The sequence below is a fragment of the Mastigoproctus giganteus genome, chromosome 9 (assembly GCF_048544385.1).
Source record: "Mastigoproctus giganteus isolate SK-2022 chromosome 9, ASM4854438v1, whole genome shotgun sequence".
Taxonomy (NCBI): Eukaryota; Metazoa; Arthropoda; class Arachnida; order Uropygi; family Thelyphonidae; genus Mastigoproctus; species Mastigoproctus giganteus.
In genome coordinates, this window is record NC_143583.1 from 57,680,910 (window position 1) to 57,708,665 (window position 27,756).

The following is a 27,756-nucleotide window of genomic DNA, read 5'->3' on the forward strand; positions in this document are numbered from 1 at the left end:
TACAGGGATGGGGTACCCTTTATATTTAAGTGTACCCCATAAGAATATTTGCTGCTGATGCTATTGAGGCAGTGTCAGGTGAGTTGGAAAACTGTCAGCTTGGGGGAGGGATACACAGACTAAAAGATTAACAGTGGCCACAGGCAGAGGCAAAAGTGATTCTTGCATTGCTTCTATTAGAATGAGCAGCAGCCTGGAAAGCAAGGCTATGGAGATTTCTGGGACTGGTGGGAGTCATAGTGGAACAAGTGAATACATGGGCTGTGTTAGGGTAATTAAGAGTAGGAAGAGGTGCATGTATATTTGCATGTACACCAATGCTAGGAGTATAGTTAATAAATTTGATGAGCTTTAAGTAGTAGTCAAGACATCAAAGGCAGATATTGTTGGGATATCAGAGACATGGTGTCACACAGATATAAGCAGTGCAGAATTGGAATTTGGGGAGTACAATGTGTACTGGAAGGATAGATAGGACAGGAAGGGAGGAGGGGTTATGCTGTTAGTTAAGAAACACATAAAATCTAAGGAAGTGCATCCAAATGATGTTGATGGATAATGCAGTGTTGAGTCTGTTTGGTGTGAAATAAGCACTGGCAAAGGAAAAATGAGAGTAGGTGTGTGTGTTATAGGCCTAATGAATCTGATGAGTATAATGAACAATTGTGCACAGAAATAGAGTGGGCCAATAAATCAGAATGTCTTATAATGGGGAATTTTAACTTTCCAGATGAGTGGAACTTGTGGGTTGGTCATTCGAACACTAGCAAGACTTTTTTGAATTTATTGGATGACTTTTCTGAAGCAACATGTTCGAGAGGCAACCAGAGGAAGTAATACTCTTGATCTGATTATCAGCAGTGATTATTCATGCATTAAGAATTTGCAGATAAAGGAACCACTGGGTGACAGTGATCACAATGTACTGATCTGGGAATTACTTAAAGATGTAACGACCATCAAGGCTAAAGGGAAAAGCTTTTGCTTTCATAAAGGTGACTATAGTTGTCTCAGACAGTTTTTAAATTCTGTACAGAAGGTCAACTGATGATGTTACCAATGTTGAATTCTGTCGAGGCAGTGTTAGGTGGGTCGGAAAACTGCTAGTTGGGGGGGATACAAGGACTAATAGATTAACAGTAGCCACTGGCAGAGGTGGAAGTGATTCTTGCACTGCTTCTATTGAAATGAGCAGAAGTCTGAAAAACAAGATGCAGGATATTTCAGAGACTGCTGGTAGTCATTGCGGTACAAGTAAACACATGGGTTGTGTTAGGGTAGCTAAGAATAGAAACAGGTGCATGTATACCTGCGTGTACACCAATGCTAGGAGTTTGGTAAATAAATTTGATGAATTTGAGGTATTGCTCAAAACATCAAAGGCAGATATTGTTGGGATATCAGAGACGTGGTGTCACACAGATATAAGTAATGCGGAACTGGAATTTGGGGAATACAATGTGTATAGAAAGGATAGACAGGACAGGAGGGGAGGAGGGGTTATGCTATTAATTAAGAAACACATAAAGTCCAAGGAAGTGAAGCCAGTCGACATCGATGGACAGGGCAGTGTCGAGTCAGTTTGGTGCGACATAAGCATAGGGAAATCAAAATTGAGAGTAGGAGTGTGCTATAGGCCTAATGACTCTGATGAGTATAATAAGATATTGTACAGGGAAATAGAGTGGGCCAGTAAATCTGAGAGTCTTATAATGGGGGACTTTAATTTCCCAGATATTGACTGGAATTTGTGGGTTGGTCACTCGCACACTAGCAAGGCTTTTGTGGATTTATTGGATGATTGTTTTCTACATCAGCATGTTCGTGAGGCAACAAGAGGGAGCAATACTCTTGATCTGATTATCAGTAGTGATTCTTCATGCATTAAGAATCTGCAGGTAAATGAACCACTAGGTGGCAGTGATCACAGTGTGTTGAAGTGGGATTTACTCAAGGAGGTAACTACCATCAGAGGTAAAGGGAAGGGTTTTTGTTTTCGTAAAGGCGACTATGATGGTCTGAGACAGTATTTAAATTCTATACAGTGGGACCAACTGATGATGTTACCAACAGCAAACTCAAAATGGGAAGCATTCAAGGAACTAATCTTGGAGGCTACCAGGCTTTACATACCAACTAAGAAATATTGTTCAAGGTTTAGGCCTAAATGGTTGTCAGATGAACTAATGAGACATGTGGCAGAGAAGAAAAATGCATGGGATACATACAAATTAATGGGTGACATGGAAGCCTATGATAGATATAAGTTGGTCTGTAACCAAGTCACAAAGGAGATTAGGCAGGCAAAGGCAGACTATGAAAAATCCTTGGCAAAGGATGCAAAGAAAAACAGAAAAGAGTTTTTTACATACTTGAACTCGAAAAGGAAAGGGATGAATCAGATTGGTCCACTGGATATTGATGGTTCAACAGTTGAGGATCCTGCTCAGGTGGCTAACAATCTAAACGAGTATTTTGCATCTACATTCACGCATGAGGAGTTATTCAGGAAGGAGAATGATGTAGGTAAAGTAAACATTGGCAGTGAGCTGGATGATTTTGTAATAACTGAGAGGAAAGTGGAGGAGAGATTGTTGAGGATAAACATAAAAAAGGCACCTGGGGTGGATGGGATCTATCCAGTTATATTAAAGGAGGCAGCAAAGGAAGTATGCAAACCCCTAGCCATAATTATGAGAGCTTCTTTGGACTCAGGGGAGGTGCCCATAGACTGGAGATGTGCAAATGTAACCCCAATTCACAAAGGAGGATCAAAGGCTGACACAAGTAATTATAGACCTGTTAGTTTAACTTCTGTTCCAGGTAAATTAATGGAGGCACTGGTTAAAGAAGCACTGCAGGATCATCTAGACAAGAATTCAGTTATAGCTCAGACGCAGCATGGTTTTGTTAAGGGCAGGTCTTGCCTGACCAATTTGATTGGATACTATGATGTAGTCACAAAAGAACTGGATGCAGGGAATAACTTTGATATTATATATTTGGATCTTAGAAAGGCTTTTGATACTGTTGCACATGGAAGACTGCTGCACAAATTGGAGCAGTGTGGCATTGGAGGCAAATTGCTGCTATGGATAAGGGGATGGTTGAGTGGCAGAAGACAGAGAGTGGTAATCAATGGACACTGCTCAACGTGGACTAATGTTATTAGTGGAGTTCCTCAAGGTTCAGTGTTGGGTCCGTTGTTGTTTTCAGTGTTTATGAATGATATTGATGATGGGATATCAAGTTTAATGTCCAAGTTTGCAGATGATACAAAGGTTGGCAGGGTCGTTAAGGACAATACTGACGCTATGCTGCTGCAACAGGATCTGGAAAGGTTGAACAGATGGGCTGAGAGGTGGCAAATGAGGTTTAACATCGACAAATGTAAAGTGCTGCATATGGGAAACAGTAACCCCAGAGCAACGTATCAACTCTGCGGTACTACACTGACAGTGGTGGAGAATGAAAAGGACCTGGGGGTAATTGTGCAGGCAGATATGAAGTTCTCTGAGCAGTGCAGACGAGCTGCAAGAGTAGCGCATGGTGTCTTGTCAATGATATACAGGAATTTTTCTAGCAGGGATAAGGAGGTGATTATTCCCTTGTATAAGGCAGTGGTAAGGCCACATCTTGAGTACTGTATACAGGTCTGGAGGCCTCATTTCAAGAAGGATGTAGAGCTGCTGGAACGGGTACAGAGAAGGGCAACAAGATTAGTAAATGGAACAAAGGGTTGCTCTTACGAAGAAAGGCTTAAGTTTTGCAAATTACAGAGTCTGGAGACTAGGCACCGGCGAGGTGATCTGATAGAGGTGTATAAGGCTTTGAATGGTTTGAGCATGCTCAATGCCAATGGGATTCTTCATCTTTCTCAGAATAATCACCTCAGAGGGCATAAATTCAAATTGAGGAAGGACGGATGTCGGATAGATGTGCGGAAATTTGCCTTTGGCCAGCGGGTGGTTGGTTGGTGGAACCGACTTCCATCACTTGTTGTTGAAGTTGATAGCCTAAACAAATTTAAAGCTCAACTGGACAGGTATTTCGAACGAACGGAGGGGTGAAATGGGAGTGGTGTTTTTTTTTTTTTTTTTTTTGGCTGATGCTGAATAAGCTTGCTTTCTTGCATCATATGCCTCTGCTAATGCTAATGCTAATGCTAATTAATGCTAATGCTAAATGGGAAGCCTTCAGGGACTTAATTTTGGAGGCTACTAGGCTTTTCATTCTAACTAAGAAATACTGTTCAAGGTTTAGCTTAAATGGATGTCAGATGAATTAATGAGGCTTGTGGCAGAGAAGAAGAATGTATTGGATGCATATAAAGTATCAGGTGACACAGAAGCCTATGGTAGGTATAAACTAGTCTGTAATCAAGTCGCAAAGGAGGTTAGGCAGACAAAGGCAGATTATGAGAAATCTTTGGCAAAGGATGCAAAGAAAAACAGCAAAGAGTTCTTTACTTATGTAAATTCTTGAAGGAAAGGGATGAATCAGATTGGACTGCTTAACATAGATGGGTTGACTATTGATGATCATTCTCAGGTAGCTGATAAACTGAATGAGTATTTTGCATCTACATTCACACACGAGGAGTCATTCAATGAGGGGAGTGCCAGAAGTTTATTAAACGCTAACAGGGCGCTAAGTGATTTTGTAATAACTGAGCGCAAAGTGGAGGAGAAATTGAAGTTAACATAAGGAAGGCACCTGGGGTGGGGATCTATCCAGTTATATTAAAGGTGGCAGAAAGGAAGTAAGCAAACCCTTAGCCATAATTATGGGAGTTTCCTTGGACTCAGGGGAGGTCCCCATGGACTGGAAGTGTGCAAATGTATCACCAATTCACAAAGTGGGTTCAAAAGGTGACACAAGTAACTACAGACCTGTTAGTTTAACTTGTGTTCTGGGGAAAATAATGGAATAGCTGGTTAAAGAAGCATTGCAGGATCATCTAGACAAGACTGCAGTAATAGTTAACACACAGCATAGGTTAGTTAAAGGGAGGTCTTTTCTGACCAATTAGATTGGATACTATGTGTGTCACAAAGGAACTGAATGTCAAAAATAATTTTGATATCATATACTTGGATTTCAGGAAAGCTTTTGATACCGTTGCACATGGAAGACTGCTGTACAAATTGGAGAGTTATGGCATTAAGGGTAAGTTGCTACAATGGATAAAGGGATGGTTGAGTGGGAGACAACAGAGAGTGGTAATCAATGGACACTGCTCTTTGTGGACAAATATTAGTGGAGTTCTCCAGGGTTCGGTGTTGGGCCCATTGTTGTTTTGTATATTTATAAATGATATTTATGAAGGTATATCAGGTTTAATATCCAAGTTTAAAAAGATACAGAGGTTGGCAGGGTTGTTAACTACAGTAAAAATATCAGGTTTAATATCCAAGTTTAAAAAGATACAGAGGATGGCAGGGTTGTTAACTACAGTAAAGACAGTATGCTACTTCAACTGGATCTAGATAAGTTGGGAAAATGGGCTGAGAAGTGGCAATTGAAGTTTAACATTGATATATGCAAAGTACTGCATATGGGTAACGATAACCCAAGAGAAACATACCAACTCTGTGACACTACGCTCAAGGAAGTGTACAAGTGTGTGTTAACGGAAGAGAGTGATTTTATTAGCATTAGCATTAGCATTAGTAGAGGCATTTGATGCAAGAAAGCAAGCTTATGCAGCATCAGCCAAAAAAAAAAAAAAAAAAAAAACCCACTTCCACTAAAGTGTAAAGTGAAAAAGATCTGGGGGTAATTGTGCAGTCAAATATGAAGTTCACTGAGCAGTGCAGATGGGCTGCCAGGGCAATTTATGGAGTCTTGTCAATGATATATAGGAATTTTGCTAACAGGGACAGGGAGGTGATTATCCTGTTAACCAAGGCAATAGTCAGGCCACACCTAGAGTACTGTGTACAGGCCTGGAGTCCTCATTTTAGGAAGGATGTAGAGTTGCTAGAACAAGTAATTATGGCAGTTTCCTTGGACTCAGTGGAGGTCTCCATGGACTGGAGGTGTGCAAATGTATCACCAATTCACAAAGTGGGTTCAAAAGTTAACACAAGTAACTACAGACCTGTTAGTTTAACTTGTGTTCCGGGGAAAATAATGGAATAGCTGGTTAAAGAAGCATTGCAGGATCATCTAGACAAGACTGCAGTAATAGTTAAGACACGTGTACGCCATATCCAAAAATTTCATTACTTCATACAGCATGTCCCACCCACTTTTTCTTACTATTGAATACACCATGAATTGTCAAACTAATAGAGCAAGCTTATCTGCGAAAAGATCTAAACCTCCCAAGGACTTCCTAATTCATTTCACAAATATACGTGGTGTGAATTCTAATCTCAACGATGTCCATTTCCACTTGCAGTCTGCCAAACCCCATGTACTTTTTCTGACAGAATCTCAGTTATCGGTTGATTCAGCTACTGCTCATCTCAGAGGCCCACATTATTCACTGTATGATTCCTTTCGCCTCAAAGGTGGTACTTGTGCATATGTCCGTTCTGATATTCCCTGTCAGAGACTTGGCATTTTGGAATCTCCTCTCTTTGATCTTCTCTGGCTTAAAATCTCTCTACCTCATTGTATCAAATTCATCTATTGTCTCTACCGTTCTCCCAACTCCACTAATCACTTGGAGCTCTTTGACTTCCTCTCTTTGCAACTTGACTTTCTCCAGTCCAACTATCCTAACAGTGAGGTAATTTTCCTTGGTGATTTTAATGTTCACAACTCCAGCTGGCTTCAGTTTTCTAGTAACACCGACCCAACAGGTCGAGATGCTGAGGCTTTTGCAATTACTAATGACCTAGCACAGATTGTTCATTTACCGGACAATCCTAATCATACAGCCAATACGCTTGATCTTTTTATCACAAACAACCCTTCTAAGTACACGGTCGAAGTGAGAGGTACTTTAGGCACTTCAGGTCACAACTTGGTGATTGTCTCTTCTCCAATGGAATCTTTATCTCACAGCTATTCCCAACCTCGTGTTGTTTGGCATTACAAGAATGCAAAATGGGATGACCTGCGAGACTTCTTTTCTTCTTTTTCTTGGTCGGATTACTGTTTCAAAACTTCTGATATCAACGTTTGCTCAGATCGTGTCAGTGAAATTAATCTTGCAGGAATGGAATCCTTTATCCCACACTCCACTTTAAAATCTCGTCCCTTATCTAAACCTTGGTTTTCCAATAAATGTGCTAAGGCTGTTCAAGTGAAGAATGTTGCATATCGTAATTGGCTTGTTTCTAATTCTTCAGTTTCATTTTCTGCCTACACCAAAGCTCGCAACAATTGTAAAGCAGTTATTATTCAGTCCAAACTAGAGTTTGAACAGGCTAAGAGTAGAAAACTTGCTTCTTGCCCTAATGGTAGCCAACCATTCTGGTCTCTTGCCAAAGCTGTTGGCCGCAACTTTTGCCCATCTCTGCTCCCACCCGTGTCCAAACCAGATGGTTCTGTTGTCACTTCAGCCAAGGATAAAGCTGACCTACTAGCATCCCATTTTTCTTCCAGCTCATGTATTAATGATCTTGGTAAAACACCTCCCACCATTCCTAGCACGCTCCATTCAATGCCTCCTGTGGTCTTCCATCAAAAGGATATCAGAAGGATTTTGATGAATCTTGATGCTAAGATAGCCCCAGGTCCTGATGGTATTTCTCCACTTGTTCTCAAAACCTGTGCTCCTGAACTTACTCCTATTCTTTGCCGCCTTTTTTCACTTTCTTGTTCCAAAGGTGTTTTTCCTTCTGCTTAGAAATTCGCTCATATCCAGCCAGTTCCTAAAAACGGTGACAAATCCCTCCCATCCAATTATCGTCCCATTGCAATTACTTCTACTCTTTCTAAAGTAATGGAGAAATCAATTAACCGCTAACTCTTTAACTTCCGTCTGATCAAAGATTGCCAGTATGGATTCTGTCAGTGTCGATCCACTGGTGATATTCAATTAACCGCTAACTCTTTAACTTCCATCTGATCAAAGATTGCCAGTATGGATTCTGTCAGTGTCGATCTACTGGTGATATTCTGGCTTATCTTACCCATTTAATTATAGACCTGTGATTATAGACCTGTGACAAGTAATTATAGACCTGTGAGTTTAACTTCTGTTCCCGGAAAATTAATGGAGGCACTGGTTAAAGAAGCACTGCAGGATCATCTAGACAAGACTTCAGTTATAGCTAGGACACAGCATGGTTTTGTTATAGCTAGGACACAGCAAGGGGAAGTCTTGCCTGACCAATTTCATTGGATACTATGATGCAGTCACAAAAGAACTGGATGCGGGGAATAACTTTGATATTATATACTTGGATCTTAGAAAGGCTTTTGATACTGTTGCACATGGAAGACTGCTGCACAAATTGGAGCGGTGTGGCATCGGAGGCAAATTGCTGCTATGGATAAAGGGGTGGTTGAGGGGGAGAAGACAGAGAGTGGTAATCAGTGGACACTGCTCATCGTGGACTAATGTTATTAGTGGAGTCCCTCAGGGTTCAGTATTGGGTCCTTTATTGTTTTCTGTATTTATAAATTATATTGATGATGGTATATCAAGCTTAATGTCCAAGTTTGCAGACGATACGAAGGTTGGCCGGGTTGTCAAGGACACTACTGACACTATGCTGCTGCAACAGGATTTGGAAAGGTTGAGCAGATGGGCTTCGAGGTGGCAAATGAAGTTTAACATTGACAAATGTAAAGTACTACATATGGGAAACAGCAACCCGAGAGCAACGTATCAACTCTGTGGTACTACACTGACAGTGGTAGAGAATGAAAGGGACCTGGGGGTGGTTGTGCAGGCAGATATGAAGTTCTCTGAGCAGTGCAGACGGGCTGCAAGAGTAGTTCATGGTGTATTGTCAATGATATATAGGAATTTTTCTAGCAGGGATAAGGAGGTGATTATTCCCTTGTATAAGGCAATGGTCAGGACACACCTAGAGTACTGTATACAGGTCTGGAGGCCTCATTTTAAGAAGGATGTAGAGCTGCTGGAACGAGTACAGAGAAGGGCAACAAGATTGGTGAATGGGACAAAGGGGTGCTCTTACGAAGAAAGGCTTAAGTTTTGCGAATTACAGTGTCTGGAAACTAGGCACCAGCGAGATGATCTGATAGAGGTGTTCAAAGCCTTGAATGGTTTGAGCATGCTCAATGCTGATGGGATTCTTTCTCTTGCTCAGAATAATCACCTGAGAGGGCATAAATTCAAATTGAGGAAAGACAGATGTAGGATAGATGTGCGGAAATTTGCCTTTAGCCAGCGGGTGGTTGGTAGGTGGAACAGACTTCCATCCCTTGTCGTGGAAGTTGACAGCCTAAATAAGTTTAAGGCTCAGCTGGACAGGTATTTCGAACGAACAGAGGGGTGAAGTGGAAGTGGTTATTTTTATTTATTTATGTTACTTTTTTTTTTTTTTTTTTTGGCTGATGCTGCATAAGCTTGCTTTCTTGCATCAAATGCCTCTACTAATGCTAATGCTAATTTATGGACAAATTCAATGGAAAGGTTCGGTGAAACACAAGTAGTTGCTCTTGACATCTCAAAGGCTTTTGATCGTGTTTGGCATAAAGGTCTTCTAAACAAGCTTCCATCTTATGGTTTGCCAACTGTTTTTAGTAATTGGTTATCCAGTTTTCTCTCTGATCGCTCACTGAGGGTGATGGTAGATGGCTCTCTGCCTCATAACTTCTCCACTAATGCCGGTGTCCCCCAAGGTTCAGTTCGTTCCCCCACTCTATTCCTTTTGTATATCAATGACCTTCTTCCATTGACTGGAAATCCTATCCATAGTTTTGCCGATGATAGCACATTGCATTCAACTTTCCATTTTGAGAAACCTTGTCCTGCTCAATCAGCTTCAACTTCTCGAAAATCTGCTACCAATTCCTTAAATGCCGATCTTCAGGTAATTCTCCAGTGGGGCAAAGACAACTTAGTTGATTTCAGCCCTACTAAAACTCAGTCTTGTCTTATATCTCGCAAAAAGGATTCTTCTGCTCCTATGCTTATCTTTAGTGACACTCTGATTTCTTGGCAAAATGATATATCTCTTTTGGGGATTACCCTGACTTCTAATCTCTCTTGGCACAAGCACATTACAAATATTGCTTCCTCTGCATCTAAAAAACTTGGTTTTCGCTCTCGGCGTTACTTTTCTTCCAAACAGCTGCTCACTCTGTATAAATCGCAGATCCACCCTACTATGGAATATTGTTCCCACATCTGGGGTGGTGTCCCCAAAACCCCTTTCAGGCTTCTTGATTCCATTCAGAAGAGGGCAGTTAGGTTAATTAATGATTCATCTCTAACAGAGTCTCTCCACTCGTTTTCTCATAGACGTATTGTTTCTGCTGCATGCCTCTTCTACAGATATTTCCATGGGCACTGTTCTTCCGAACTGGCTTCTATAATTCCCGCTCTCTCTTTCAAAACAGTCCAAACCCGTGCCGCCACCAGCCAACATCCATTTACTGTCCAACTTCAAACCCACAGAACCAACTTTTCATCTTCCTCATTTATTCATTCAACTGCCGTCTTCTGGAACAACCTTCCTTCATACATTTCCTGAAAATTACAATCTACAGAAGTTCAAGTCCAATGTCAACAAATATCTTCTTTCGTCTTCTCAACCTCGAACCTAAGCACGGTACTAAGTACTATAGGTTCTAATACCTCTCGTGTTTGGAGTTCACATAAAAAAAAAAAAAAAAACAAAGAATGCCAAGAAGATTGGTGAGGGGAAGAAAGGGGTGCTCTTACCAAGAAAGGCCTAAGTTCTGCAAATTGCAATGGCTGGAGAGTAGGTACCTGCGAGGTGATCTGATTGAGGTGTATAAGGCCTTGAATGGGTTGAGCAAACTGAATGCTGAGGGGATTCTTCCTCTTGCTCACACTAAGAACCTGAGGGGGCACAATTTCAAATTGAGGAAAGATAGTTGTAGAATAGATGTGCGGAAATTTGCCTTTAGCCAGCGAGTAGTTGATTGGTGGAACAGGCTTCCATCTTTTGTTGTGGAAGCTAATAGCCTAAATAAAGGCTGAGATGGTCCGGCATTTGGAACAAATGGAGGGGTGAAATGGGAGCGTTTTTTTTTTTGAGTAATGCTGCCTAAGCTTGCTTTCCTGCATCGAATGCCCCCGCTAATGCTAAAGTTTTCAGATGATACAAATTGGTTGTTTGGGTGGTTAGTGACTAATCAGGATATGCTACTGCAAGTAGATTTAGAAAGAAAATAGGCATCTGGTTCTGAGAAATGGAATTAAAGCTTAACATTGACAAATACAGAGTACAGTACTGTATATGGAGAGCTCTAATCCCAAAATAACATTTTGCGTGGCACTACACTCAAGTTAATGGAGAACAACAAAGAGCTGGAGGGGTTATTGTGAGGTTAGATGTGAATTTTTCTAAGCAATTCAGACATGCTGCTATGACAACTCATAGAGTTTGTTGGTGATATGCAATAATTTTGCTAGCAGTGATAAGAAGCTAATCATTCTGCTGTATAAGCTGATGGTTAGGCCACATCTTGAATACTGCATACAGGTCTTGACGTGTCATTTTAGGAAGGACATGGTTCTTTTGGAACAGGTGCAGAGAAAGGCAATGAGATTATTCAGAAAGAACAAAAGGTTGCTCTTACCAGGAAAGTCTTCAATTTGTAAATTGCAGTTTCTTAAGACTAGGCACCTATAAGGAGGTCTGATTGGGGTGTTTTAAGTCCCTGAATAGATTGAGCAAACTAAATGCTGATGGCATGCTTCCACTTGCTCAGGCAGCACACATGAGAAGGCATAAATTTAAATTGAGGAAGGATGGTTGTAAGACTGATGAGTGGAAATTTGCTTTCAGCCCATAGGCAGTTGATTGTTAGAAGAAACTTTCGTCTGGTGTTGTGGAAGTAGGTTGTTGGAATAAATATGAGGAAGAATTGGACAAATTATTATAATAAAGGATGGACAAGTGATGTTGGAAGTGTTGTTTTTTTTTTTTTTTTAGACTGATACTATATAAGCTTGGATCTGTTTCCACTATTAATGCTGATATGAATCAAAGACTGTTGATAACTGGGCCACATAGCACTATATGATTGTCAATAGTTATATATATTACATGTTTAATGACACCAAACTTACAATGCCAACCCAGTATATCAAAAATGAAACAGACATTCAAAACTGCTTCATGTTTATATTTAGAACCACCAGATGGGTGAAACAATACTTTTCCCTCTGCAGATAGCAGCCATTTGGGGTGACCGACCGCCACCACATTTGGCTCCAGAATGCTGTAGTTTCATATTTATATAGTTACAGTTTAGCAAATATTGACAGATCATGTGAATTAAAATGTTTGTTCACATTGAAAAAAAAAAAAAAATTAAATAGTAAATTCTCTGTGCTATGCATTTTTATTTTACTAAGTAGTATTAATTTTCCTCATTTTTGATTTTTAGGTTATATGAAAAAATGACAGCAAGAAATCATTCAGAAGAAACAAAACATTTTGGTGTAATAATAACTGGAATTATTAGTTCAGTTACAATAGGCATGGTAACAGTTTGCGTGCCTTTCCTGCTACCTGCTTTACGAAGATTCTGCCTTCCATATGTTCCTGCAACAAATTCCCAGGTTAATAATGTTTTAAAAATGCTTTGTGGAAGGAAGGGGAACATTCTTGACTTGGGAAGTGGAGATGGAAGGATTGTAAGTTTATATGAAGAAACATCATTATTAATATGGTAGTAATAATTAGTAATAAATTTGGTATTAAGACAGTATTACAAACTAAAGTGGTCTTCACTACAATTTTTTAAGAACACTATTCAGCATAGCTTCATTCAAACTTCATGTTTGAATTTTGAATGAAGGTATGCAGTCACAATGATTATATAAGCTTTTCTATCCTTGGCCTACTCGAGAATAAACAGAAATTTATTTTATTAAGGTTTATATATATATATTTCCTTTATTACCCTAAAAAAAATAGAAAAAATTCAAGACAATGAACATAAAGCAAATACCTCATGTTAATTTTTGAGGCTAGGGAGGCTTGCAATGCAAAAAAAAAAAAGAAATAAAAAAGGACAAAATGAATATTGCAGGAGTGATAATTAGCATTAGTAGAGGCATATGATGCAAGAAAGCAAGCTTATACAGCATCAGCCAAAAAACCCCTCCCATTTCACCTATCCATTCACTCCAGAAGTTTGTGCGGTTCTCCCTTGAATTTATTTAAGCTGTCAACTTTTACAACAGGTGGAAGTTGGTTCCAGAATTCAACCACCCGCTGGCTAAAGGAAAATTTTCCCACATCTGTTCTACAACTGTCTTTCCCCCAGTTTGAATTTATGCCCTCTCAGGTGATTATTCTGAGCGAGAGGAAGAATCCCATCAGCATTGAGCATGCTCAAACCATTCAAGGCTTTATACACCTCTATAAGATCACCTCGCTGGTGCCTAGTCTCCAGACACTGTAATTTGCAAAACTTAAGCCTTTCTTCATAAGAGCACCCCTTTGTTCCATTCACTAATCTTGTTGCCCTTCTCTGTACTCGTTCCCGCAGCTCTACATCCTTCTTGAAATGAGGCCTCCAGACCTGTATACAGTACTCTAGGTGTGGCCTGACCATTGCCTTATACAAGGGAATAATCACCTCCTTATCCCTGCTAGAAAAATTCCTATATATCATTGACAATACACCATGAGCTACTCTTGCAGCCCGTCTGCACTGCTCAGAGAACTTCATATTTGCCTGCACAACCACCCCCAGGTCCCTTTCATTCTCTACCACTGTCAGTGTAGTACCACAGAGTTGATACGTTGCTCTGGGGTTGCTGTTTCCCATGTGTAGTACTTTACATTTGTCAATGTTAAACTTCATTTGCCACCTCTAAGCCCATCTGCTCAACCTTTCCAGATCCTGTTGCAGCAGCATAGTGTCAGTAGTGTCCTTGACAACCCTGCCTACCTTTGTATCGTCTGCAAACTTCGACATTAAGCTTGATATACCCTCATCAATATCATTTATGAATACAGAAAACAATAATGGACCCAACACTGAGCCCTGAGGGACTCCACTAATAACATTAGTCCACGACGAGCAGTGTCCATTGATTACCACTCTCTGTCTCCTCCCCCTCAACCACCCCTTTATCCATAGCAGCAATTTGCCTCCAATGTCACACTGCTCCAATTTGTGCAGCAGTCTTCCTTGTGCAACAGTATCAAAAGCCTTTCTAAGATCCAAGTATATAATATCAAAGTTATTCCCTGCATCCAGTTCCTTTGTGACTGAATCATAGTATCCAATCAAATTGGTCAGGCAAGACTTCCCCTTAACAAAACCATGCTGTGTCCGAGCTATAGCTGAAGTCTTGTCTAAATGATCCTGCAGTGCTTCTTTAACTAGTGCCTCCATTAATTTTCCTGGAATAGAAGTTAAACTCACAGGTCTATAATTACTTGTGTCAGCCTTTGATCCTCCTTTGTGAATTGGGGTGACATTTGCACATCTCCAGTCTGTGGGTACCTCCCCTGAGTCCAAGGAAGCTCTCATAATTATGGCTAAGGGTTTCCTTACTTCCTTTGCTGCCTCCTTTAATATAACTGGATAGATCCCATCCACCCCGGGTGCCTTTCTTGTGTTTATCTTCAACAATTTCTCCTCCATTTTACTCTCAGTTATTACAAGATTCTCTAGCTTACTGCTAGAGTTGAATACACCTCTGGCTTTCCCCTCGCTGAATAACTCCTTATGTGTGAATGTCGATGCAAAATATTCATTTAGTTTGTTAGCTACCTGAGCAGGATCATCAACAGTTGACCCATCGATATCAAGTGGACCAATCTGATTCATCCCCTTCCTTCTAGAGTTTACATCAGTAAAGAACTCTTTGCTGTTTTTCTTTGCATCCCTTGCCAAAGATTTCTCGGAATCTGCCTTCGCCTGCCTAACCTCCTTTGTAACTTGGTTACAGATCAACTTGTATCTATCATAGGCTTCTGTGTCATGTGTTAATTTGTATGTATCCCATGCATGTTTCTTCTCTGCCATATGCCTCATCAGTTCATCTGACATCCATTTAGGCCTAAACGTTGAACAATATTTCTTAGTTGGTATGTATAGCCTAGTAGCTTCCAAGATAAGTTCTTTGAATGGTTCCCATTTTGCATTTGCTGTTGGTAACATCATCAGTTGGTCCCACTGTATAGAATTTAAATACTGTCTCAGTCCATCGTAGTCGCCTTTACGAAAGCAATAACCCTTCCCTTTATCCCTAATGGTAGTTACCTCTTTGAGTAAATCCCACTTCAGCACACTGTGATCACTGCCACCTAGTGGTTCATTTATCTGCAGATTCTTAATGCATGAAGAATCACTGCTGATAATCAAATCAAGAGTATTCTTCCCTCTAGTTGCCTCCTGAACATGCTGATGTAGAAAACAATCATCCAATAAATCCACAAAAGCCTTGCTAGTGTGTGAGTGACCAGCCCCAAATTCCAGTCAATATCTGGGAAATTAAAATCTCCCATTATAAGACTCTCTGATTTACTGGCCCACTCTATTTCCCTGTACAGTATCTTATTATACTCATCAGAGTCATTAGGCCTATAGCACACTCCTACTCTCAATTTTGATCTCCCAATGCTTATGTCACACCAAACTTACTCGACACTGCACTGTCCAGCGATGTCTACTGGCTTCACTTCCTTGGATTTTATGTATTTCTTAACTAATAGCATAATCCCTCCTCCCTTCCTATCCAGTCTATCCTTTCTGTAGACGTTGTACTCCCCAAATTCCAGTTCTGCATTCCTTATGTCTGTGTGACACCACGTCTCTGATATCCCAACAATATCTGCCTTTGATGTTTTGAGCAATACCTCAAATTCATCAAATTTATCTACTAAACTCCTAGCATTGGTGTACACGCAAGTATACATGCACCTATTTCTATTCTTAGCTACCCTAACACAACCCATGTGTTTACTTGTACCGCAATGACTCCCGGCAGTCTCTGAAATATCCTGCATCTTGTTTTTCAGGCTTCTGCCCATTCCAATGGAAGCAGTGCAAGAATCTCTTTCACCTCTGCCAGTGGCTACTGTTATTCTATTCGTCTTTGTCTCCCCCCAAGCTAGCAGTGTTCCGACCCACCTAACACTGCCTCGATAAAGACTTGTGGATCTTTCAGAATATCCAGGAATGTCAGTTATGAACACTTTTTTCAAGAAAAGGGTGAACAGAAAGTGGACATGGAAGAGCCCAAATGGATTAACAACTAACAAAATCGACTTCATCCTCACTAACAGAAGATATATTGTGAATGATGTTACTGTCCTGAACAAGATAAATGTTGGAAGTGATGACAGAATGGTTGTTTGTTTGTTGTTGTTGTTTGGTTTTTAGGAGCATTAGCAACTAAGGCCATATTGCTCCGGGGATATGCAGTGGTCATTCCCTGACCTTTCCGCATCCTCTGTATTTGGTGGTCACGGGCTCGAACCCTGGTCTAATCAAGAAGCGTGTGCTACGCACTGCTGCTCCTGCCCACCTGGCTATGGAGGCACCCACAGAATGGTAAAATGCACACTTGATATAGTTGTAAGCTTTTTTTTTTTTTGTAAAAAAATTGATGTCAGTACTCATTCTTTGCTATCAGGAAAAATTGAAAATTAAAAGGATATGAAAAGTATTCTAAAATTTTTTTTTCCCCTGATATTGTTACTGTAGTAGTAATGTTTTTAGAATAAGAACAACAAAATAAGTATAGTAACATAGTTTATTAAGCATAAATTTATTATTCAAGTATACAAAAAAATAAGTAAAAAAAAAGAGAGAGAATCCAAAGAGCTGCACCTCAGCTCAAGCTGGGAGGGGGGGAGGCAAGAGTTTTTTAAGAAATGGAATAGAATGGGAAGGTGTTTATTAAAAAATGTATATACTCTGAAATATTATTTATTAATAGTGAAAAAAACAAAACAAACATCGAATTAGGTACAAATTAATGTGACTTTTGCTGATGGACTTCTTGAGCGAGCCTCTCAACATCATTCGAGTATGTTGTAATTAAACATGCTCGCATTGTTCAGACAACGGTTCCTTGATTTATTTTTAATATAGTTCATGTTCAAAAATATTTGCTCGCAGAAATATGTTGAACCAAAAACTGAGAGAAGTCCAAACGCAACTATTTTCAAATTTATATATGGGTCCGGTAAGCTACTCCACACATCGAACACAATTTGGTCTGCATTTTAAATTTGTCTAACGCTGTCAATTTGTGTAGAATTGCAAGGGCAGCCTTTTGCCTCTCCAAATTCTCAATTTCAGTTTTAAGGCATTTTAGTCTTGCACTCCACATGTCCTTAATTAGCATTAGCATTAGCATTAGTATTTGATGCAAGAAAGCAAGCTTATGCAGCATCAGCCAAAAAAAAAAAAAAAAAAAACCCCACTTCCACTTCACCCCTCTGTTTGTTCAAAATACCTGTCCAGCTGAGCCTTAAACTTATTTAGGCTATCAACCTCCACCACAAGGGATGGAAGTCTGTTCCACCAACCAACCACCCGCTGGCTAAAGGCAAATTTCCGCACGTCTATCCTACATCTGTCTTTCCTCAATTTGAATTTATGCCCTCTCAGGTGATTTTTCTGAGCTAGAGGAAGAATCCCATCAGCATTGAGCATGCTTAAACCATTCAAGGCTTTATACACCTCTATCAGATCACCTCGCTGGTGCCTAGTCTCCAGACACTGTAATTTGCAAAACTTAAGCCTTTCTTCGTAAGAGCACCCCATTGTTCCATTCACTAATCTTGTTGCCCTTCTCTGTACTCGTTCCAGCAGCTCTACATCCTTCTTGAAATGAGGCCTCCAGACCTGTATACAGTACTCTAGGTGTGGCCTGACCATTGCCTTATACAATGGAATAATCACCTCCTTATCCCTGCTGGAAAAATTCCTGTATATCATTGACAATACTCCATGAGCTACTCTTGCAGCCCATCTGCACTGCTCAGAGAACTTGATATCTGCCTGCACAACCACCCCCAAGTCCCTTTCATTCTCTACCACTGTCAGTGTAGTAATTTTTAAGTCCTCTTAACTCCATTTCAGATTGTGCTTCAAGTGAGCTGCAAAGTTAAAGAGCCGCAGTTACATGTTAAAAGAGCTGCATGTGGCTTGCGAGCCACAGGTTGCCGACCTCTGTCCTATGCTGACTTCTTTTATTCCTCTTTGTGTGTCGTTGCTGAATGACGTTTCCGAAGCAGCCACGAATCGACATATTTTGCTGGATCGAACCGGATCAGTGGTGGGGGCCTACAATTTTAAGAAACAGTAGTGAAGAAACTGTTTTTGTCATCAACAAAGCATTGGTTGGTCCGGCGATCAGATTCATTTGTGAAAATCCTCGTTCACATTCACTCAATGAAATTGGTATCGTACTCAGAGCGTTCATCAAATGCGTAAATTTTTCTGAAACCTTCTTATCAATTAGGTGTCCATGAATTGCATCTCTTTCATTTAACTGTAACCCAATTGACAATTTTCTAACTTCATTTTCACCAAATGCCAACAATTCATGTTTAGAAGGATTAATACCTTTGTTGTCCTCGTTTTCCTTCTCTCGTCATCGATATTGTCACTAGTTTTTAAATTTGAATTTTTACTTTTCTTTGTTTTGAAACTGTCCAAAATGATGGTGTCTGTCTGATATTCAGGTACTGTGACCATGTAAACAGAGATAGGAAAAATTTACGGAAAAATGCGGATAACGCACTTCCGCGAAACAACAGCTGATTATTTGTTGGGGTAAAAGAAAATCACTTTTTTAATTCTCGAACGGGGCACTTACAGTTGATTCACAAAGGTGTCTAACCTACAGCCTGCAAGGAAAGTGAACTAAAACTGCATTTTAAATTTTGTTAATTATCAAAAAAAATTTCTCATTAAATGTTTTGTTCAGTAAATGTAATTATGTATTGTACTTAATAAAGTTTTCGAATATTTTCAATTTTACTTTTACATGCAACAAAATATGGAAAATGTTTCTTTGAAGTTAACTTTGAAATATAACTTTGAAGTTTTTTTGAATATGGCCCCTGTACGGGAAAAGGTTGGACACCACTGCAGTAGAAAGTGGGCCAAAGTCCATTGGGAATACAACTTGATCTGCTCACTCTTGACTAGCGCGACTCCTCCGTATGTGGGACAGGTGGTCGGATAGGTTCTACCAGGTACGACTAAGTTGTAGAATGCTTTAGCTCTCTTAATTTGTGGAGCAGCACTAATTGCCTGAAGGCCAGAAATGCGAACAGTGCGTACCCAAGTTAATTGTCTCCTAATCCTTTCACTATATGAAAATTTTCTCGCTCAACAGAAAGTATTTTAAATGTAACTTCCAAGGGGTATTCAAAATAATTCGCTATAAAAGGACTTAGTGAAACAGAGGTCCGACTGAGTAGTTTAGAATTATAAAACTGGTTATACAGTTTTATGTAGAAATATCTTAACAATAGACAGTAAAAAATGAAAATAGTTAAATAATTTTAAGCTTATTTGAATAGTAGGTAAACATGAAAAAAATTTACGGAATATTAAAAATTTCGAAGTGCACTGCATCCAAATGTCACACATCACTGGTAAAGGAGCTGGTGAGCTGTACCGTTGCGTACTGTCCCAAAAAAAAGCACTGGTTGTAAGAAAAGAAAGGAAAAAACTGACTCAAGTAAATAATTTGAAGGTCTTTGAGATAACAGAAGAGGAGAAAAAGCAATATATACTGGAACTTAGAACAAGTTTGAGCTTGACCTTTGAGAACCAAGATATCGACCAGGAATACAACAACTTTCTGAAAGTGATAAAACCCAAAAAACCTATAAGTAAAAAAAAATCCAAAGAACAAAAAATTAGTCAAGAAACACTTGTCGTGATGAACCGAAGACAATAAATTAAGAGCATATCTTGCTCTTCATTTGTTGAGTATGACAAGGACAAAATTGAGTATATTGTGTTATGCAAAGCCATTAGAAAGAGACTCAGAGAGGATATAAGAAGATTTAACACAAGAAATGTAGAACAAGCATTAAGGGAAAACAAAGGACTTAAATCAGCAGCCATGAGCAGTAATACAGAAAGACAAATGATACTGAAATTGAAGAAAAGCAATGGTGTACATATAAATAGCAGAGAAGGCATAATTCAAATAGCAGAAGACTATTATAAAGAATTATATAAGGAGCGAGAGAATGATGCCAGCAGTGGGGAATATGGATCACTAATTAGCAACACATATGACATACCCGACATCCTTCTTGATGAAGTAGATCATGCATTGAAGAAAATATAGAATCAGAAAGACCCGGGTGAAGGTGAAGTTACTGTAGAGTTGTTAAAATTGGGAGGAAGAGACATAACACAGAAACTGGTAAGACCCTTCACAAAATACATTAGGAAAGGCGTGACGCCTAAGGAGTGAAATAATGCAATCATAATTTTGCGGCATAAGAAAGGAGATAAATCAGAAATTAGAAATTAAAGACCAATTGGCTTGTTGTCCCACATCTACAAGTTGTTCACAAGGGTCCTTACTAAAATTACAGATTAGAAAGAATACTTGATGAGATTCAACCAAAAGAGCAAGCTGGCTTTAGGAGAGGATTCTCAACTATAAATCACTTTCATGTAATATCACAGCTAATGGAGAAAGCAAATGAATATAAAATGCCATTATACCTGGCATTTGTGGATTATGAAAAGGCATTTGACTCTATACAGCATAAGGCAATGTTTTGGGCACTAAAAAGACAAGGCATACATTATGCCTTTATGATTATGCCCATACATTATGATTTTGAAGAAAATATATGAGAAAGCTAACTTCCTTTATTAGCTTAGACAAAGGGAGTAATAAATTTAAAATTGAGAAAGGAGTTCGACAAGGAGACACAATATCTCTGTGTTGTTTATTGCTGCCCTTGGGGAAGCTTTCAGAAGATTAGACTGGTTGCAGAAAGGTGTCAATGTGAATGGAGAGTACCTATACCATTTACGATTTGCAGAAGACATTGTCACCATAAGCCACGATCCCAAAGAATTAGAGGGAAACCTTAATGAATTATGCAGAGTTAGTAAGGATTTTAGACTAAAGATGAATATGGCTAAAACAAAAGTAATGATGAACAAGTATACCACAGGAAGAGATATAATTGTTGAAGGAGTAGAAATTGAAAAGGTGGATTCATATACTTATCTTGGACAAGTCATTAGCTGTAACAATGATAAATGGCTGGAAGTCAAGAGAAGAATAAATTTTGGATGGATAGCCAGGAAATATAGTCACATATTGAAGAGTAATATCCCAATTTGTCTGAAACGTGAAATAAAGAACCAATGTATACTTCCCACCATGACTTATGGAAGTGAAACTTGGGCACTCACCAAAAGAATGGAAAAGAAGCTGAAAACTACACAGTGAAGAATGGAACGAATTATCAGACTGCTAGATAAGAAGAGGAATACATGGATTAGGCAGCAAACACAAATAAAGGACATTGTTATCAAAACTAAAGAACTGAAATGGACTTGGGCAGGACACATAGCTCGAAGATATGATGATAGATGGACTGAGAAAATAACGGAATGGTACCCAAGAAGAGCTAAAGGAAAACCTGGAAGGCAACAACAGAGATGGACAGATGAAATTCACGATTTTGTGGGTAGTTAATGGATGGCATTGCAAAGAACAGAAGGAACTAGAAAGTTGCTGGAGAGGCCTTCATCCATTGGAAAGAGCTGCTGATGATGATGATGTTGTTATACATTAGGATAAATTTTGTTGTATTTTTCAGAATTTTTCCATCACAGTGCTATATTTATTTAACAAATCATCAGTTAGGCCTCATATGAATAATGTTCTCTTTACCTGCCTTATAATCAGACAATCCGTTGGTAACATGAGTTGTTGCTCTCGGTAGATACACCTGCTTCTAGTCCAAAAAATGTTACCCATTTCTGTGACAGTGGAATGAACCTGTCCAATAAACTAAATATTCTTGAACCTGAGCAATATGCACTAAATGTTCTGTTCTAGGGCCAGAGGCGGGAGTGCATCACTTGCCAGATCACTAGATACTTGATTCCTTGAGAGATTTCCAATTCCACATATTAGGAATAGTGTGAGACCAAGAATTGAACCCTGTGGGACCCAACTCATAAAATTAGGAATGAACAGCAGTGGCCATTTATAACTGCTCTCTGTCTTCTATCATTTAACCATCCCTTTATCTATAGCTGATGGAAAAGACCAGTTATTAAAGGAAGCAACAAAAGATATAAGCAAGCCTTTAGCTGTTATATGAGAGCATCCATGGCTTCAGATGATGTTCCTATAGAGTGGAGATGTGAAAACATCTCTCCTATTCACAAAGGTGGTTCAAAGGGCAAAATGAACAACTACAGACCTGTCAGTTTGATTTCTGTGCCAGGGAAGGTTATGGAGGCTATAGTTAAGGATGTTAACAAAGCCATTTTCTACCCTTAACAAAGCTATGTTCTGCTTCTCATAAGAGAAGCAGAACATAGCTTAACATAATAGCGTTCTGCTTCTCATAAGAGAAGCAGAACGCTATTATGTTAAGAGTAGAAAATGTCTCATTAATATAATTAGCTTGTGTCTCATCATCATCATCATCAGCCATTTTCAATCCACTGCAGGATGAAGGCCTCTCCAGCAACTTTCCAGTTCCTTCTGTTTTGAGCACTGGCCATCCATTTACTACTCAAAAACTCATGAATTTCATCTATCCATCTCCGCCTTTGTCTTCCAGGTTTTCTTCTAGCTCCTCTTGGGTACCATTCTGTTATTTTCTTAGTCCATCTGTCATCATGTCTTCGAGCTATGTGTCCTGCCCAAGACCATTTTAGTTCTTTAGTTTTGATAAGAATGTCCTTTACTTGAGTTTGCTGCCTAATCCACGTGTTTCTCTTCTTATCTAACAGTCTGATTCCCAATATAATTTGTTCCATTCTTCGCTGTGTAGTTCTTAGCTTCTCTTCCATTCTTTTGGTGAGTGCCCAAGTTTCACTTCCATAAATCATGGTGGGGAGTATACATTGATTCATTATTTTCCGTTTCAGACAAACTGGGATATTGCTCTTCAGTATGTGACTATATTTCCTGAATACTATCCATCCAAAATTTATTCTTCTCTTGACTTCCAGCCATTTATCATTATTACAGCTAATAACTTGTCCCAGATAAGTATATGACTCCACCTTTTCAATTACTGCTCCTTCAATCATTATTTCCCTTTCCGTGGCATACTTGTTCATCATTACTTTTGTTTTAGCCATATTCATCTTTAGTCCAAAATCCTTACTAACTGTGCATAACTGATTAAGATTTTCCTCTAATTCTTTGGGATCGTGGCTTATGACCACAATGTCATCTGCAAATCGTAAATGGTTTAGGTACTCTCCGTTCACATTGACTCCTTTCTGCGACCAGTCTAATCTTCTGAAAGCTTCCTCAAGGGCAGCAGTAAACAGCTTCGGAGATATTGTGTCTCGTTGTTGAACTCCTTTCTCAATTTTAAATTTGCTACTGTCTTTGTCTAGTCTAATAAAGGATGTAGCACTCTCATATATTTTCTTCAAAATCATAATATATGGGGTATCTATGCCTTGTCTTTCCAGTGCCCGAAACATTGCCTTATGCTGTATGGAGTCAAATGCTTTTTCATAATCCACAAATGCCAGGCATAATGGTGTTTTATATTCATTTGCTTTCTCCATTAGCTGTGATATTACGTGAAGGTGATCCATAGTTGAGAATCCTGTCCTAAAGCCAGCTTGCTCTTTCGGTTGATTCTCATCAAGTATTCTTTCTAATCTGTTAGTAATGACCCTTGTGAACAACTTGTAGATATGGGATAACAAGCTAATTGGTCTATAATTTACAATTTCTGATTTATCTCCTTTCTTATGCAGCAAAACTATGATTGCATTATTCCACTGCTTAGGCATCCCATCTTTTCTAATGCACTTTGTGAAGAGCCTTGCCAGTTTTTGTGTTATGTCTCTTCCTCCCAATTTTAACAACTCTACAGTAACTTCATCTTCCCCCGGGGCTTTCCGATTCTTCATTTTCTTCAATGCATGTTCTACCTCATCAGGAAGAATATCGGGTATGTCGTATGTGTTGCTACTTTGCAATCCATCTTCCCCACTGCTGGTATCATTCCCTCGCTCCTTGTATAATTCTCTATAGTAGTCTTCTGCTATTTGAATTATGCCTTCTCTGCTGTTTATAAGTACACCATCGCTATTCTTCAGTTTCAGTATGATTTGTCTTTCTGTATTACTGCTCATGGCTGCTGATTTAAATCCTCTGTTTTCCCTTAATGCTTGTTCTACTTTTCTTGTGTTAAAACTTCTTATGTCCTCTCTGAGTCTCTTTCTAATGGCTTTGCATAACTCAATATACTCAATTTTCTCCCTGTCAGTGTTTTTCTTGCTCTTCATTTGTCGTCTTTGGTTCATCATGACAAGTGTTTCTTGACTAATTTTTTCTTCTTTGGATTTCTGTTTCCCTATAGGTTTCTTGGGCTTTATCACTTTCAAAAAGTTGTAATATTCCTCGTCGATATCTTGATCTTCAGCAGTCTGCAGAAGTTCATACTTGTTCTTAAGTTCCAGTACATACTGCTTTTTCTCCTCTTCTGTTATCTCAAAGACCTTTGTATTATTTACTCGAGTCAGTTTTTTCCTTTCCTTTCCTACATCTATATCAAGTGTACATCTTACCATTCTGTGATCACTTCCAACATTTACCTTATTCAGGACGGTAACATCAGTAACAATATATCTTCTGTTAGTGAGGATGAAGTCAATTTCATTAGTTGTTAATCCATTTGGACTCTTCCATGTCCACTTTCTGTTCACCCTTTTCTTGAAAAAAGTGTTCATTACTGACATTCCTTGAGATTCTGCAAATTCCACAAGTCTTTCACCTCTTTTATTTCTTTCACCAATTCCAAAATTTCCTATAGTTCCTCTTTCTGCGCTGTTTTGCCTTTTTCCAACCTTAGCATTGAAGTCCCCCATAATAATAGTGTAGTGGGTTTTCTGCTCATCTAGAAGACTCTCAATTTCAGTGTACATTTCTTCAACCTCTTCATCATCATGGCTTGATGTTGGTGCATAAATCATTATAATCTTTAGCTTGTACCTCTTAGAAATCTTGAGTATTAGTCTTGACACCCTTGGTGATGTACTTTTGAATACCAAAATGTTGTTTTTAAAATCTTTATGGACCAGAAACCCAACTCCACCTTCACTCCTTTCACTGTTTCCATTGGTGTACAGCAGATTTCCACTTGATAAACTTATAAGTGATTCATTTCTTCTTCTTGTTTCAGCCAAACCGATGATATTCCAATTCACATTTTCTAATTCCTTTTCCAGCTCTAATATCTAATAGCTTGTGTCTCAATGACTGTTAATTGTGATAACTTTGCTTCTAGTCCCTTCTCAGTTATCATAAAATCTTTCAGCTCCCAATTAGCATTATCTAGACTACCGGTTATCCTCAACTTCAAAAATTTTCTTACACTTGAATCTGGATGCAATGTATTTATTTAGCTTATCAGCAGCCAGTTTAGAATAAATTACTGCTTCTACAAAAGATACCAAGTGGACCAATATGACTGATTCCTTTCCTTTTATTGCTGACATAAGAGAAGAAATCCTTGCTACTCTTTTTTTTTGCACTCAAAGCTAATAGCTTCTCTTAATATGCTTTAGCATGCCTAATCCTCAATTAAATAAATTTATTACTGACTAATTTATATTTACTATAGTTTTTAGAATATACTGATAGTTTATCATCATGTTATAGAGAAGTCAGCAGTCAAATACTATGATAAATTTGTTATATTCTATTACAGATTATATTTTTATTTTATGTAGGTTATCGCAACTGCAAAATGTGGTTTATATTCAGAGGGTGTTGAACTCAATCCATGGTTAGTATTATATTCCAAAATGAAGGCATTCATGATGGGTGTGAGGAAGAGTACAAATTTCAAGTGCCGGGATTTATGGAATGTAATGTATTTTTAATAATGAAAAGAAATTATAACTAAGCATTGTTTTTGTTTGTGTTTTACTTTTTCTTGTCACCACTATATCCCACATCTCAAGCCTTTCACGTAAGTTTTCCAAATGTTTGTGGACTGGACTTTGAGTAATGAGTTTTTGGTAGTTGTGGGCTCTGTGGAGTGAGTTTTTCTGGAATTATGAAATTTTATAAAAATTAAGACTTTATGCTTAAATGTTATTTTTTGACTTTATTGCCCAACACTAAAGTTATTTTAAAAAATTAAACCATAATTTTTTTTTTAAAAATTCATAAAGCATCCATTCTAACTTTTTTTTTTTTTTTGATATAATAATGTTCTCTACATCCATTTTTTATCACTTTATTTATTTTATGAACTTTTAGATCTGAATTTCAGATAATTTCTCCAATTTCAACTTTTGTAAGCCCAAATCAGATTTGAAGTCAACAGGTGCAGTTCCTCCTCTAATTTTACCCCAACTGTTTTTTTGCTGTTGTCTATTATAAACATGTGTCTCACAATTAGTTGTCATAGTTTATAACAGATAGGAAACACAGATAAGAGATGACAATGTGTACTGGAAAAATTTCAAGATAACTTGTACATTAATGGGAACATTGTTTGAAGTGACCTGTAAAATTCCCCAGCAGTGGCAGCTATAATGTGCCATCAAGCCATGGCACTGACACAGTTGCACTAAAAAAATAAAATTAAATTCTTTTTGTATTTATTGCTGATATTATTTCGAGCCCATCACCACCAAATACGGAGGATGCGGAAAGGTCAGGGAATGACCACCGCATATTCCCGGAGCAATATGGCCTTAGTTGCCAATGCTCCTAAAAACCAAATAACAAACAAACAACAAACAGCTGATATTATAAATGATTAAATGTTATATAACCAAATTCATAAGTCAAGAATGAAGTGACATGGCAGTTTAAAACTGGCTCTCATTGTGTCCATATAACAAATAATCCATACGTGCCCACAGTAATTCTTTGGAGCTTTTCTCTCCCAGCTGAAGGATGGCTAAGTTGGGCCATGGCAAAATTAGCTTCAATATCTAGTTTCACATGCTTTTATTTGTGTTTATTCTAAATGAGTAAGATAAGAAGTAATTCAGTTAAAAAAACTTTCGTTGCTGTCATGATGATAAACTTGAAATTGAATGGTTAGGCAGTCCTCTGCCTTATTTAAATATTATGAAAAAGCAATGTTATGGTGAAAAAAATTTTGAAATCACAAATGGCTGCTACTGCATCCTAGATGCAGTAGCAGACATTGGTGATTTCAAAACAACCCACACAAGAAAACTGTTGATCTACTTATGTACTCCTGAAAGAGCTAAGGTTTACAGGATTATTGTTACTGTTCAGACTTATATATTGACTTAATATGGCACCTCCATAGCCAGGTGGGTAGGAGCAGCAGTGCATAGCACACGCTTCTTGATTAGACCGGGGTTCGAACTCGTAATCACCAAATACGGAGGATGCGGAAAGGTCAGGGAATGACCACCGCATATCCCTGGAGCAATATGGCCTCAGTTGCTAATGCTCCT

At 38.7% G+C, this 27,756-nt stretch overlaps 1 protein-coding gene across 2 annotated transcripts in view; it reads left to right on the plus strand.

Annotated features, from left to right (window-relative positions):
- Positions 1–27,756, plus strand: part of LOC150080267 (ATP synthase subunit C lysine N-methyltransferase) — an 86,175-nt gene that overhangs the window by 11,852 nt on the left and 46,567 nt on the right. For both annotated transcript variants that reach the window (XM_090381259.1, XM_090381260.1), the window contains exons 2-3: positions 12,517–12,766; positions 26,041–26,178. In XM_090381259.1, coding sequence (XP_090237385.1) covers positions 12,530–12,766; positions 26,041–26,178 — 375 coding nt within the window. In that variant the 5' untranslated portion in view covers positions 12,517–12,529. The remainder of the gene's footprint in view (positions 1–12,516; positions 12,767–26,040; positions 26,179–27,756) is intronic.